This window comes from Triticum dicoccoides, chromosome 2B (assembly GCF_002162155.2).
Source record: "Triticum dicoccoides isolate Atlit2015 ecotype Zavitan chromosome 2B, WEW_v2.0, whole genome shotgun sequence".
NCBI lineage: Eukaryota > Viridiplantae > Streptophyta > Magnoliopsida > Poales > Poaceae > Triticum > Triticum dicoccoides.
The window spans coordinates 322,649,720-322,664,978 of record NC_041383.1 but is presented as its reverse complement, the minus strand read 5'-3'; the positions used below and the strand labels follow the sequence as shown (position 1 = coordinate 322,664,978).

Here is a 15,259-nt window from a genome sequence, read left to right as displayed (position 1 = left end):
TACACACCAAACCCCCTCCATCTTCACCATCAGTATCACTAAGTTCTGGTTCACCCGATTCACCCGAAAAGACCCATCTGTCTCCACCAAACTTAAAGCCTCTCCCACGAAATACTTGCCAATTCGTCACCTATGCGTGCTCGTGCTTTCGCCTCCGCATCCGAGGCCCCGAGCAAACACCGCATCATCCATAGCTTGCGAGCGCACACGCGTGAAGACTGGTGCGTCATGCTGTCAGGTACGCTGATGTTAAATCCTAGCATCAATTCCAATTTTTAAATTTGATCATTTAACTATAATATGGAGATGATCACTACCTCCCATGTTGCTGTTCACGGGTCACAACTGTGGCATGGGTCTTCTTCAATGCTTTGATTTCAGCATTTTGTTTCAAAACCTACTGATGGCAGCATCAATTTCGAGGTTCCTTGCATTGGCATTGTTGAAAGTGCATATATCCCCCCTGTGGGTTTTGGTGATTGATGAAAAGACATTCAATTAAGTATATTTCAGGTTTGGTCCATTTGGTAAGTGGATTGTAGCCCAAGGCTCTTAGTTAGGTTGCAATTTCCTAGGATTTTGGTGGATCGAAGATTCCACATTGAATCCAAGGACAACCGTGCTATCAAGAGGGTCAAATGCAAAAGATCTAGGGATGAACACCTTATATAATAACTACAGGCGCTCCCTAAGATTTCAACTTCAAATTCTTTAATCCATCTCATTTCACTCTCTCCCAATAGCTCCAGACCAGTCGGACAGTGGAACCTAGCCAGGTGAGTTGTGAGAGTTCTGCTGAGCAAACTGGCAATTTTCCAAAGTTCCATCCAGAACAAAGCTTTTCTGTGTTTTATAACTACCTCTGTTAGCTCCAGTACCTCCGAGCTATTTCTTATTTGGCACTCTTGAGCGGTTATAGTTTGCTCCAACCAGTTGTGCCAGTATAGGTTTTGTGCTCCTGAGCTATAGTGAGCTGGGAGTTAACCATTTCTGCCAAGCTCATTTTCATAGTGTACTCTGCTAGTCCCGGTACCTCTAAGAAATCTTTGCCTGGTACTACCGAGCACACTCCTTCAACGCAGAGATGAGCCATCTTTTGTCTGGCACCTCTGAGCTTTGTTCCTCCTGTAGCTCCGGGTATTTGGAAATCAAAGATGCTTCTGGACAGTCCGGTACCTCCAGGTACTTTGGACAATTCCAGGGCTCTAGATTTAAACACTGAACTTGTCCTGGTATGTGCTTCTCCTATTCAAACGATCAGATTTTCACCTTTTTTATAAATTGACCCTCACATACCTTATGTGGGGGAGGAGGCTTTATGGATGAAGTTGTGGAGGCACCCCCCCCCCTCCCATTGAGAAAGCCCTTTGCTTTGCACTTCACCTCTCATGCTGTAATGTAAACCTATCTTTGATTCTTGAGAGATAGATCTATGGGTTCTTGAGCTTTGATTGAAGATCTTGTTGGGGAGTTCATTCAAGTGGCCTTGCTTTGTGAAAGTGCATCTCCAAGATACCCTACTGGTTTCGGTGATTTATAGCAACCATTTGAGAGGACCAATGATTTCAATGAGTGTATTTCAGGGACTCATTGGCTATAAGTGAAATATCATTGGCTATAAGGACTAATTTTCTTAAACGAGTCCTTGCCTATAAGTGGAATATCAATGGTGACCCTACCTCAAGCTTGTGCCTTGTAGTATGTACTTTCTAGGCTTTTGGTGTGATTCACACTGAGTGTAGGACAACCATACTATGAAGAGGGGCACAAGCAAAGTTCTTTGGTTTGAAATCCAAGAACAGATCCTAGACCAAAGTCTTCACCAAGTAGGCGATCTGTTCTTGGATTTTGGTAGGACTAATCACACACCACCACCACCCACCCCTCCCTCCCCCTCTCCACCCCATCTAGAACTTAGACGGTTAGACCCAAATCCCAACACTTGTTACTCCTGGAGGGTGTGCGCCTCCTAGATGGTTAGAGTCTCACTTGAGAGCCTTCATGTGTGGAAGAGTCAGGAAGTTTGTAAAGGCCTAGAGAGCGTCTCTTTGTGTGAAGATCTACCACGAGTGAGGCTCCCTTTGTGGTTGCCATGGTGGAATAGGTGGACTAGGCCCTTGGTGGCATAGCGAGCCAAGACCTTTGTGGTTGTAGGATTTTGTATACAAACCTCCGCCAACGAGTAAGATTGCACCAACAATCCAAACCTCGGGTAAAATCACCTATGTGTGATCTCTTCCCCTTACTACTTTACTTATTGCAAACTTTGCTTCCACTCTTAATTTCATAGACTTGCATGCAACTAGGGGTACTTAGTTTAAATCCTTCCCACTAGAAAGAATTAATTTTTGACATCTTTTATTCAACCCCCCCCCCCCAAAAAAAAAAACAAGTAATCATGCAGAAAGCGTGGTTCACGTTCTCCAGAAGCTCATGGCTCATAACCCCACGGACAAACGACCTTGTGGCCAACGCCAATGTCTCCACGCTGCTCTCCGCCACCATTCTTCTCCTGCTGCCTAGTAACACAGTCGCGTTAGTACCGCCACCACATCCTCCAGTTTCGAGAGTCTAAGCCGTCACACTCGTTGTCACAACATGCAAGGTGTGACAACCTCGTTGTCATAGGCTCACTGTCAGAATCCCTCCATTTTCGAGAGCTTTGAGTTTTCGCGCACCTTGCCTATCCAAACCCGCTAGAGCTGTCGTCAGGATACTTTGTTGTCATCGTGATCAACAGCAAGATTGCGGACGTGACTGAGGACATGGCAAAGGGGGCGTACAAGAAGACAAGTCCTTGCTTTGACGAACCCTCATCTCTCGTTGCAAGCACGTTTCCACATGCCAGGCTCTGATGCAACGTCTGTCACGGCCAGGCAAACCTGCATCACCATTCAAACCCTCGCAAGTAGCTCTTCTCTGTGCGCAAACCGCCGCCCACGAACATCACCTCCACGAGGGGGCAAGCATGCAGGCCTGTAAAGGTAAGCTCGTCGTCCTTTGCATCAGTTACTCCTCAGCTTCCTAAAATTGATGGAAGACTTGAGGCTTTTTTGCAGTTTCCAATCCCCTACTTACACCCCAACGAGTAAACTGGTGGACCGGAGCTATCAGATATGTGTTACGGAGGGCTCGTGTATTTAGGACTGTGCACCGTATAGACAAGTTTGTTAACTTAAATGAGTATTTTCAGAGTTAAAGCACAAATTGCACTGCCGCAAATAGTTTAATGGCTGTAGGTGTTTGTTTCACTCAAATAGACAGTAGAGATACTTATACATCTAGGAAAAAATGGAAAATGCAAGATAACATATAGTAATACATTACTCAATAGCAAGACAATGAAAAAATAACCAAAACAAAACAGCTAACAGGGAGCCTGAATTATTAGTTCGTGATGTATTGTACACAATGGTGCAAGAACTAGAAAAACTATTAACTACTATACAGAAAGCAAGATGATACCTTTGCAGTCCAATCATCAGAACAAGAAGCCAACAAAGAACCAGTTGGATCCCACTTGATAGCATTAACTTCACTCTGGACAGTGTATTTATAGTCAGGTGGCTACTACGCCAATACTTTTTAAGTAAAAAAAATATTAATTATATTTTCATGGACAAGAAATGGTACTGTAACTTTATTTTAGCACAAACATCATGAAGCTATATAACTAATAGCTGCTCAGTGATTATACTCAGTAATTCCCGGTAGCATCTAAAATTATGTAGCCAAGCAATTTATGTATGGACAAATGAAGATAGTCATCCAAATAAAATGGTGAGAGATGGAATTAATTGATCAGTTATTCTAGAATATGAAGAGGAAAAAAGGATGACTTGTAAAACTAACCCATCAACATGAAAAGATTTTCATTTGATATAATATAATATTCATACTTTAGGGAACTTACTAACTGCGGAAGAATACTATTGAGAATTTCCACATCAGTTTTTTGGTTGTAAGGATCAAGCCGAGAAAAGGCACACACAACACAGAAAGAATTTCGCACAGTTCGAACCCCAAGAAGCCTATCTTTACAACAACCCCATGAACCAGCATACCCAGCCGCAGCCTCCCTCCATCATCCACAGAATCCCTATGGCCTCATGTGGCTCACCACTCGTCAGAGACTGATCTAGACTATCCCAAGCTTGCCATGGCCAGAGGGTGACCTACGTGCTCACTGCTGCCGGAGCACGATATCCTCTAGATGGGTCACCTTGCAGCTGACATAACTGTTAGAACAGGGTGTTGTGCTGTGTGTAGTTATCATATTGTATAGGGGCTTCTTTGCATATTTCCTTACATGTATATGTGCTGGCCTGTTGGCCCCGTAAATGGATAAGCTCATTTCATAACATGGTATTAGAGCCAGGGTTAGGTTTCCCAGCCGCCGCCGCCACCGGCCGCTCCTCTCTCCATTGAGCCTCTCCCCTCTTCTTCTTCCATGCAGACCTGCTGCTGGTAGCCGCCACCGCCTGCTGGTCCAGGCCGCTGCCGTTCCAGGCCGCTGCTGCCGCCGTCCTTCTCGGCCGCTGCCGCCGCCTCCGCCGCCAGCCTCCCTGGCCTCAGGCCTCCTGCCTCTTCATCCGCAGCTTCTGCTGCTGCTACTGCTCTTCCTGGTCTGCTGCTGCCATCAGGCTGTGCCCCCTGTTGCTGTTGGTCTTCAACGAGCTGCTGCTGCTGCTCTGCTGGAATGGCGCCCTCCACCACCGGTGCTGTCCCAGTCCCACGATGTCCTGTTATCTTCAATGGACAGAACTACAGGGACTGGGTGCAGCACATGAAGCTGCACATGAGGGACCAGCTGATCTGGGAGCACCTCTCTGGTGCTCTGCCTTGTCCCCTCCTGCCCACTCCTCCGGCTGAGTTGGCCTTCCCAGTTGATGCCGATGAAACCAAGCAACGCGAGATGCTAGATGCCTTTGAAGAAGCCACTGAAGAGTATCAGAATCAACTCCACCTGTACAAGCAATGGACTAATGATGATGCTCGAGCCTCTTCTATCTTAGTGAAGAGCATGGTTGTTGATCTCACCATGGATGTGGTGGCCCTTACCACTGCATATCAGATGTGGGAGCACCTTCGCTGCCGCTATGAATCTACAGGGGATGCCATGTATCTCTCTGTTATTCGTCAAAGAGCAACAACTACAACAGGGAGATGCTACTGTGGATGACTTCTACAAGGAGATGTCGGCGGTGTGGCGCCAATTGGACTCTCTGGGAGCTGATGTTTGTCGCAGATGCCATTGTTGTGTGCAGCAACAAGCTAAGCTGAAGGTTCGTCGCCTCTACGACTTCCTCGCTCGCCTCCGGCCGGAGTACGAGCAGAGTCGTGCTCAGTTATCGGCACGCCATCCTCGGCTCTTTACTCTGGAGGCCCTTGCTGAGGTGCGATATGAGGAGCTGCGTCTATGGAGCACGGGTTTCTTGCCATCCTCTTCAGCAGTCCTGGCTGCCTGCGTTCCACCACCGCTGCCTCGTGTGCCCTCTTCTACACCGGTGGCAGTAGACTCGACTCGTGCTTTTTGCAACTACTGCAAGCAGGATGGTCACATGATCATGGAGTGCATCAAGAGGAGGCAGGGTCGCCATGGTGGCCATCCTCAAAAGGACTCAGGAGGCTCATCTAATTCTCGCGAGGCCCCCCTTGAAAAGGTTCGCCAGGAGATGCCCACCTTGCTGCGCCACCTTGCTGCTTCTGCACCATCCTCAGGTTCTGTTGGTTCTGCTGGTCAGACGTCTGGTCCACCACCACACTCTTCGTCGGGTACAGCTTCGCCCTGGATTCTTGATTCTGGGGCCTCCTTCCACATGACACCACACATTGATCATCTTTGTGCTATCACCTCCGTGCCTTCTCCACTTACGGTTCAGACCGCAAATGGCACTTCTCTTCCTGTTGCCGCAAGAGGGATTCCACGTCTTCTTTTCATGTCCCTGCCGTTTCTCATGTTCCTAAACTGACTATGCAACTTCTATCTGCTGGTCAACTTACTGACTTGGGTTGTCGTGTTCTTCTGGATTCTGACTCTTGTTGTGTTCAGGATCGTCGTACGGGGACTCTGGTTGGGATCGGTCCTTGGCGCCATGACTCCCAGCGTCTTTGGGAGCTCGATTGGCTGCGCCTTCCTTCCGCTACATCCTCTAGCCAGTCGGACATCACCACCCCTTTTGCTTCAGCTGCCACCTCCACCACATCCTTCGCTCAGTGGCATCATCGACTGGGTTACATTTGTGGCTCCCGCTTGTCTTCGTTGGTTAGGAGTGGTGTTCTAGGGTCTGTCTCTGGTGATAGTTCCCTGAATTGTATGGGTTGTAAGCTTGGCAAGCAGATACAGCTCCCCTATCCCTCTAGTAGTTCTGTTTCTCAACGACCTTTTGAACTTGTTCACTCTGATGTATGGGGTCCTGCCCCCTTTGTTTCGAAAGGAGGTCACAAATATTATATAATTTTCATTAATGACTTCTCTCACCACACTTGGATCTACTTTATGTCATCTCGTAGTCAAGTGCTTCAGATTTACAAGTCTTTTGCTACCATGGTTCACACTCACTATGATTCCTCTGTTTGAGTTTTTTGTGCTGATTCGGCTGGCGAGTACCTATCTCATGCACTTCGTGGTTTCCTTTGCTGAACAGGGTACGCTTCCTCAGTATTCTTGTCCTCGTGCCCATGCTCAAAATAAGGTGGCTGAACGCAAACATCGTCACATCCTTGAGACTGCTCGGGCTCTTCTTTTATCTTCTGTTGTCCCCCCACACTTTTGGGCTGAGGCTGTCTCTACCGCTGTTTACCTCATTAATATTCAGCCTTCCGTTGCTCTTCAGGGGGGAATACCAGTTGATCATCTAGGTGATGGTCCAACTGATTATAGTGGTCTACGCCTGTTTGGTTGTGCCTGTTTTGTTCCTCTCCACCCTCATGAACACACCAAATTGATTGTTCGATCTGTTGAATGTGTTTTCCTTGGCTACAGCTTGGAGCACAAGGGTTACCGTTGCTGGGACCCTATAGCTAGGAGACTGAGAATCTCCAAAGATATCACTTTTGATGAGACTCGCTTCTTCTACCCTCGTCATTCTTCTACTGCCACCACCGAGTCGTTAGTCGGGCCTCTCTCTTTTTTGACTCTACCTGATTCTCCACCTTCACAGTCACCTGTTAGGTCCACTCCTAGCCCTTCACCTGTGTCTGCTCATGAGGTTCAGCTTACACAGGATGAGGTTTCTGTTCCCAGCTCTCCTACCCGTCGTGCTCAGCACCCTTCTCCCTCTAATGCGCCACCTTCCACTTCCATCTCTCAATTAGATGTCAAGAATGCCTTCTTGAATGGTGAGCTGCGGGAAGTGGTCTATATGCAGCCGCCTCCTGGCTATACTGTCTGCCTCACTGATCAGCGTACGGTTGACACTCCTATGGAGCTTGGTCTCCATCTTTGTCCTCGTGAGGGTGAACCCCTTGCAGATCCCACACGCTATCGCCATCTTGTCAGGAGCCTTGTCTATCTAGGCATCACTCGTCCTGACATTTATTATGCTGTGAACATTCTGAGTCAGTTTGTCTCTACTCCCACTCACCTTCACTACAGTCATCTTCTTCGGGTTCTTCGTTACCTTCATGGTACTGTGACTCGTCGCTTATTCTTCCCTCGCTCCAGCTCTCTTCAACTTCAGGCCTACTGTGATGCGACCTGGGCCAGCGATCCCACCGATCGCCGCTCTCTATCTGCCTATTGTGTTTTTCTTGATCCTCTCTGATTGCCTGGAAGACCAAGAAGCAGACTGTTGTATCCCGCTCCAGTGCTGAGGCTGCGCTGCGAGCTATGGCGTTCGTGACTGCAGAGATTACTTGGCTACGGTGGCTTCTACAGGATTTTTGGTGTTTCCACCGCTGCACCGACCCCTTTGCTCTCCGACAACACTGGGGCGCTCAGCATTGCCTGTGATCCAGTTAAGCATGAGCTCACCGAGCACATCGGTGCTGATGCCTTCTACATGCGCTCTCAGGTGCAAGAGAAGATTGTGGCCCTTCAGTATGTGTCCTCAGAGCTTCAGCTTGCTGATTTTCTCACAAAAGCTCAGACACGGTCACAACACAACTTTTTCCTGCCCAAACTCAGTGTCCAAGATCCCCCTTGAATTTGAGGGGGGGTGTTAGAACAGGGTGTTGTGCTGTGTGTAGCTATCATATTGTATAGGGGCTTCTTTGTATATTTCCTTACATGTATATGTGCTGGCCTGTTGGGCCCGTGAATGGATAAGCTCATTTCATAACAAGAACTTGGTGGAGTCGGTCTGCACCGACTGGTGAGTCTACCTTGGTGCCACAGCCATCCCACGTTGATACCATCCTCCTACTTGTCGGGCGAGGTGTGGGATTTGAGCAATACTGCACTCCACGACACGGTCATATAAACACCTACTCCGGGGTTCAGAATGCCTACGCACAGCTTGTCATGGAGCTTTGGGTTCAGCTGGATGGTAGGTGCCAAAGATGCAGGAAAAGATTTATCTCTGTTCTTTATCACCTGACTGACCATATTGTTTGAGAACCAAGACGATGTGATGTTATCGAGTATCGGCTATATTTCAAGTTTGTACTAGAAATGAAAAGCTTTTTAATAGTTTGAATGAGCCTTCATAAAGTACCCTGTGATATATTGGAAAATAACTAAAGGTCTTGAACTTTCTTTCATTCTCAGGATGTTCTACTCAGACATGAAAAAGATCAAATTATGAAATCTGCTAAAGCAATTTGCATGACAATGGCGGAGCAGAGTGGTGATACAATGGCAGAGCCGAGAGGTGGGCAGGTAGGGATGAAGGGAGGGGCATGACAATTTCTTTGTCTTCTTCAAAGGGTAGATAAGGAGAAGTTATGAGGAGAAAGAGGATCAAAAGGGTGCATAGCATTAGCAGGAGAGGGTGGAAGCGGGAGAAAGATACCGACATTTGTTGTGAGCCAAAGGTGATGCCTTTGATCAATGCCTCTATACGCTCATTCATTGTGTTCTGTAGCAACACACAGGCACTTTGCTAGCACATTACAAAATAGCATGTCATGTTTAAGAAAACTTACTTGATGGCCACTGAATGTTTTAACTGGGCGTGGATCCCCAATCTTGCAAACATAGATCATGTTATCAGTTGAGCATGTTGCAAAAGAGTTGTTGTTTCGCCAATCAACATCTAGTGTTGGAGCTACATGAAGAACGAGGACAAGTTAGTTTCTGTGCTACACATTTTGTCATGTCAAAGACAACTGGACCATGCAAACTATACCTGAATGAAATTCAAATTGCTGCTTGCACTCCCATGTCTTTGTATCCCAGACAATAGCAGTTTTGTCTACGCTGCCACTTAGAAGAAAATCACCTTTCCTATTCCATTTCAAAGAAAATATAGGTCCCTTGTGTTTGAATAAAGTTTGCTTTAACTCTCCTGAAATATTCGTTCAGATAGATAAGAATGAAAGAATGCACAAAATCAGCACGAGGCACACTATGACCATGCTTTAAGGCCCATCCAAGTTATGACAACTCTTGTTCGGGTAAGATGAAATTATTGACCAAGCCCATATTAGGGAAAATAATTTATTATCGATGTCTATTAAACAGAGTTTAAGGCAAAGGATAACACACACACTGCACGCACACCCACACACACAAGATAGTGACTTCTTACCGTCCCTACTCCATATTCTTGCCTGGCCATCATAGGAGCCCGTGGCCAATAGTGTTCCTTCCCCCTGGCATGGATGACAAGCCAAATTTTACAAGATAACATGACTTGTTAATGAACCTAGAGGTGAAAAGGTGGCATTGGATAATGAAAAAATGAACAAGTTGGCCAAAATAGATGTGGCTGCCAATACAACATTGTACTCTAGATTAATTTTGACCAAAAAACAATTCGCGAATAAGGAATTATGAATAGAAAAGTATACAGCATCAAGGAACCTACATTCCAGTCAAGTGTGGTGACATCCTTGCTCTTCTCGTTGGTCCTACCCTTAAAATGTTTCAAAACATGAACACTTGCAGGAGAGGATTGAATGGATCCACATGGACCATCAGCAATTGTCCAAATTCTAGCAGTCGAGTCTCCTGACCTAGCAAGAACAAAATAGCAGTATAACTCAACGAGGATGCATACAATAAACAACTTTGTAACTACAAGAAGGCAAATATAGACTAGAGTTTCACAAATAAGATGAGGGATGGGATAGAATGAGTATATGAAAGGAAAATGCAAATTATCAGGTTTGAATTTGAGAAGCCAGATATTACAAGGAAAGGAGATCTCCATTCCTTCGATCTTGACAGGTCATGCTGCAATCAGGAACTCAGCATGCATCTCAAAAAGACTTGGGCAAAAAGAATAATCAAAACAACAGACACTACAATTATTAACATATAAATTACTTGTCAATTTGATGCCATGATAAAACTGAGCGCGTGAGGGGGATACAAATACAAATCAATACAAGAACACAACTATCTATACGATAGAGCAGATGACCCACCCAGAAGCTAGAAGAGAACCAGCTGGACTCCATGCACAAGCAAAAACCTAAAGCAAACGAATTCAAGAGAAACAGGAAGTTATAAGAGGGTTGATGAATCTATTTGACAGTGAAAAACATCTAAGCACTAGGAGAACCTACTAACCTCTGAACTGTGTCCTTCCAAAACGGTTACATCCGCACTAAAAATTTCATGAGTTGTACTTACATCCATTGGTTTAGGACCTGAGGTAACTATATATCAGTAGACAATACAATAGTAAGATGAATAAGGCCCTGGTCCTCCACACAACTAAATTTGAAACATATTGAGACATGATATAACGGGAAGCTCTCTGAAACGCTAATACAGGAACTGAGATACCAAGAAAAAGTAAATTCACAGGTGGCTACTGCTTGCTTTAATCATAAGTCAGAAACTGTTACTCCTAGAGCTACATTAGTATCATCTTATTTTAATAAGATGGATGATATGTCCAAGAAAGAGGGGACATTGTCCTAAATCAGCTCCAACGTCCATGCAACGGCGATAATAGAGTTATTGTATGGATACATATCAAGAACTACCAATAGAATCATGGTGGCATAGATCAGAAAGCCTATTTTGGATCACGAAGTTGAGTCAGTGTCATTTGTGTGGGTACCAGTATTTGCAGAATATATCAGCTATTTCAGCCGCTACATTTGACATTTAGTAGAATATATACATACATATATGCGGATTTTTACCACCCGCTTGCTATTACCACCACCACCACCACCACCCCCACCACCCGACTATACCACCCCATGCTATCTCTGTTGAATGCATGCCTCATGATCTGTGCGCACACACTCCTATCGTCTGCCCTCTATTGGGATTCAATTAATGAACCATGGTAATGCTCACACTAATATGGATCCAGCTGAGCAGGGGTATCAAAACGTCACATCATGAATAGTTAATCTTCTAATTTAACCTTAGATGGATGAAAATGCTATAGCTTCCTAACTATTTATAATACCAAAAAGACATTGGTTGGTGAGTAAAATGGAGATTCCCTAAAAACAAAATGCCCCATGAACGCAAAAAAAAAGGATGCATACACAGTATCAACTTTTAATTTTGTTACTACTCATCATGGGCATCAGGAAGGGTAGCCTTGGCTAAAGCTGCTGCCTTGTGACCATGAGGTCAAGGTCACGGGTTCAAGTCCTGGAAACAGCCTCTTACAGAAATGTAGGGAAAGGGTGCATACAATAGACCCAAAGTGGTCGGACCCTTCCCTGGACCCTGCGCAAGCGGGAGCTACATGCAACGGACTGCCCTTTTTTTTCATCATGGGCATCAGGCATGATTAGTCAGCTTTCAGTGTAGTATGCAGTACTAATCATGGGCATCAGGCATGATTAGTCAGGTTTAAGTGTAGTATGCAGTACAAAGTCATCAGGTGATAATGGACTAGTCTCAGTGACAAATGAAAGACTAATCAATGGCAAACCTAAAGATGCCATGACTGTAGAATAGCTATTCTACAACCCTAGTAAAATGGTGTACAAAATGTAGTGACTTTTGATTAATCTTTTTACTATCCAGGCCACTGTTTTACTACACTAATGCAAAACTACTACATTCCGTACACTATTTTACTAGGGGTGTACAATACCCCATTCTACACTCACGCTTACCATAGCATTCCTACATATATATTTTGCATGCTGAGTTACTCTTTTACAATATTTTGCATGTTGTGTCACAATGTTTCGTTGTTTACACCAAGAACTGTAAACTTATTGCATCACGTGAAAACTTGCTAGCCCTATCATATAAACAGTGCTCACCAAATTTAGAAAACAACAGCATAAATCAATTATAGTTATGAAGCATTATACATGGGCCAGAAATAATCCAGCATATAGTCATTTGAGTTTTACTTAGCTAAAATATATTGCAAAAAGGAGTGGCAGAACGGGAACGGAACAGCTAAAAATAAATTACCTCCACTGGCAAGGGGATCCTCTTCGTGCTTAACCTTATCAATATGCTCTGTGTGTTGTTTTTCCCTTTCCTTCTCTTTCTCTTGCACCTTGTCTCTTTCAGTTCTATCTTTTTCCATCTCTTGGTCTTTTTCTTTGTCATGGCGCTCTCTCTCCCGTTCACCACCAAGACGATGTTCATGCTCCTCGATGCACTCTTTCGCTTTCCCCTTGTCCTTGTCAGAATCAATTTGAAGCCTCTCCCTTTTTCTCTTCTTCACAATCTGTTGCAACTCTTCAACATCTTTTGTGATGATTTCAAGAGGTTCCAGAAGAGCAAAATCCTTCTCAACTTCTTGATCATTCTGAAACAAGAGAAGTGCATGATGTATCATACATCAGCGACACTAGAAGTATGAGATAAACATACTTACTTCATCAGTATTTGCTTCTAATTCTATGTACTGGAGGCCTTTCTGCACGATAGTGATAAGAGCGCCAGGAGGGACAACATTTCCATCTATCCCACCTTTATGTATCCCTGCTTCATACCCTAAAGTAAATGCGGCATGAACAAAACCTGGAAAGTTAGTTGGAAGAGACACAGTTAGGCCCCGTTTGGAATGCAGGAATTCAAAAACAGGAACAGGAAAAAAAAATACAAGAATAGGGAAGGAATCCAGATTCAAAACAGAGGATTGCAAAAACACAGGAAAATATCACAAGGCGGGAAAGTGAAACAAAGGATTTGTGTACATGAAGTACTTGCATAATTGTAAACGCCACATTAAGAAACTATTTAGGGAAAATAATTAAATCTTAAGCTCATACTTCAGTGAACTAACGAATGATGCTCCTTGGCTCCCTGCGTATATATACACCAAACAACAATCGCGGGCATGCTTTAAGAAAAGAAAACATGTTATTTCTCCACCACACGATACATCATTCTTATCCTCATCCTCAGTTCATCAAGCTTTTTATCTTCACCGTGGCTGAACAGAACACCACCCCCACCCCCACCCCCCACCCCCTCCTCCCTCTTCACAATGGCGCCAGCACACAAACCTCTGCTAGTACCATGTTCAGCTTGTTGCCACAATACCATTTTCATAATTGACGGAGCCCCTCCATGCACTGGCCTACGACTCCTGGAGCTTTCTTGCACACCATGACTGCATTCCCCTGTCTCTTCGAAGGGCTCCATGGCGCCAAGTGAGCCACTGCTACAGAGGCTGCAGTGCCTCGGTCTTAAGCGAAGAGCCAAAAAAGAAATGGGAGTGGATGTTTGCAATTTTTAAGAATTTCTTAGTAAGTATGGGAAACGCGTCCCTATCCTGTAGAATTCCTATGTCCGTTCCCATGATCCAAACGGCACAAAGGGAAAATTCCCCATGTGAACAGTATTCCTTTGCTTTTTCTGTCGTTTTCCCGTGAACCAAACATGGCCTTATCAATGAGAACAGAAAACCATGCGTTCAACCATATAATAACTACATATGCCAGCAATTCTAGAAGGGTACAAAAAAATATCCTAAAGAATAACACTCCCTTCGTTCCATAACTATTGTCGTGGTTTTAGTTCAAATTATGGAACAGAGGGAGTAACAAACAGCTGCACAGTAGAGCATGACAAGGCTGGACAAAGTTCAGAAATACAATGTCAAAAGAAAAAGTTCAGAAATACAATCTCGAAAGAAAAATGTTCAGAAATCCCAGAGCATTAAACAGTCCCCACAATGCACCAATGAGTAATAGGTGCTTAAAGAAATCAACAGCATCCAAATAAGAAACAACCGATAGCACTATCTCGATGGTTTTGTCTTCTGAGGGATTGTATGAATTTCTGCATTTGAGGTCAGTAAAACCAATACTGCCGCAGAGGTGGAGGAATTAGCACCAAAAGCACAATTAATTTCCTGAAACTGAGCGATTAAGTTCCACTATGAGCAAAGTTATCTAAAACCCCAATCTGAAAAGGAATGAAACCTAAAAGGTAATTAATAAGAGAAACAGCATCGCAAAACCTGAAACCAAAATCCCAATCTAAAAGTCGCAAAACACGAGCTCTAGACGCATCATATGCAGCATTCAGCATTACCAGATCCCTATTCTCCTATGTAACACGCAAATCCACCAAAATCTCGCCATCTGCAGCACAAAGGCCCCTGACCCCTAAATCCGCGCAAAGCCTGCCAGATTCTCTCGACCTAATAACCAAATAAAAACGTGGCATAAAGGAATGGGTCTAGGTGCGGACCGGACTCCTGTAGGTAGCGGAAGACGAGGAAGTTGAGCTCCGCCGAGGTTATCGCTCCCATCGTCGGCCAACGCGAGAGCGCCGCAGGAGGTAGCGGGCGCGCAGCGCGCGGTGATGCGGTCGGGAATCGGGAAGAAGGAAGATGTGAGAGAGAGAGACGGAGAGGGGACGAGGCAAGGATTGAGGATCGATGGGCGAAACCGGGGATGAAACGGAGCGGGATGCAAATATGAAATTACTCTTCTCGCTCTAGGGCTTGTTCGGGAGTGCTCCACAGCCGCGAACTCCGCAACTCCTCATGCCTCAGCCAACAGTCCAACACCATTACCCCGTGGTATTTCGCCAATATCCACCGTACATGTGGCATCTAGAAGGTATGTAACGCACGCCCCGTGTGATATCGACACAGGCCCTCCCGTACGAGCACGTACGGGCACACCCCGTCACAGCCCGCACGTCCGGTGTGCGGCGCGATCGCCCACACGTTCGGGCGCGGCCTGCACGACCAAA

General features: G+C 45.2%; 1 protein-coding gene across 2 annotated transcripts in view; it reads right to left on the bottom strand.

Annotated features, from left to right (window-relative positions):
• LOC119363613 (WD40 repeat-containing protein HOS15-like) overlaps window positions 1–15,053 on the bottom strand; it is an 18,257-nt gene extending 3,204 nt beyond the window's left edge. The window contains exons 1-10 of one of the 2 annotated variants that reach the window (XM_037628993.1): window positions 14,750–15,053; window positions 12,924–13,069; window positions 12,512–12,854; window positions 10,679–10,767; window positions 10,534–10,580; window positions 9,972–10,119; window positions 9,693–9,756; window positions 9,291–9,449; window positions 9,088–9,209; window positions 3,466–3,540 (exon numbers count right to left, since the gene is read on the bottom strand). In XM_037628993.1, coding sequence (XP_037484890.1) covers window positions 3,466–3,540; window positions 9,088–9,209; window positions 9,291–9,449; window positions 9,693–9,756; window positions 9,972–10,119; window positions 10,534–10,580; window positions 10,679–10,767; window positions 12,512–12,854; window positions 12,924–13,069; window positions 14,750–14,810 — 1,254 coding nt within the window. In that variant the 5' untranslated portion in view covers window positions 14,811–15,053. The remainder of the gene's footprint in view (window positions 1–3,465; window positions 3,541–9,087; window positions 9,210–9,290; window positions 9,450–9,692; window positions 9,757–9,971; window positions 10,120–10,533; window positions 10,581–10,678; window positions 10,768–12,511; window positions 12,855–12,923; window positions 13,070–14,749) is intronic. The other variant, XM_037628995.1, reaches the window with a different exon arrangement.
• Between the last annotated feature and the right edge of the window lie 206 nt (window positions 15,054–15,259).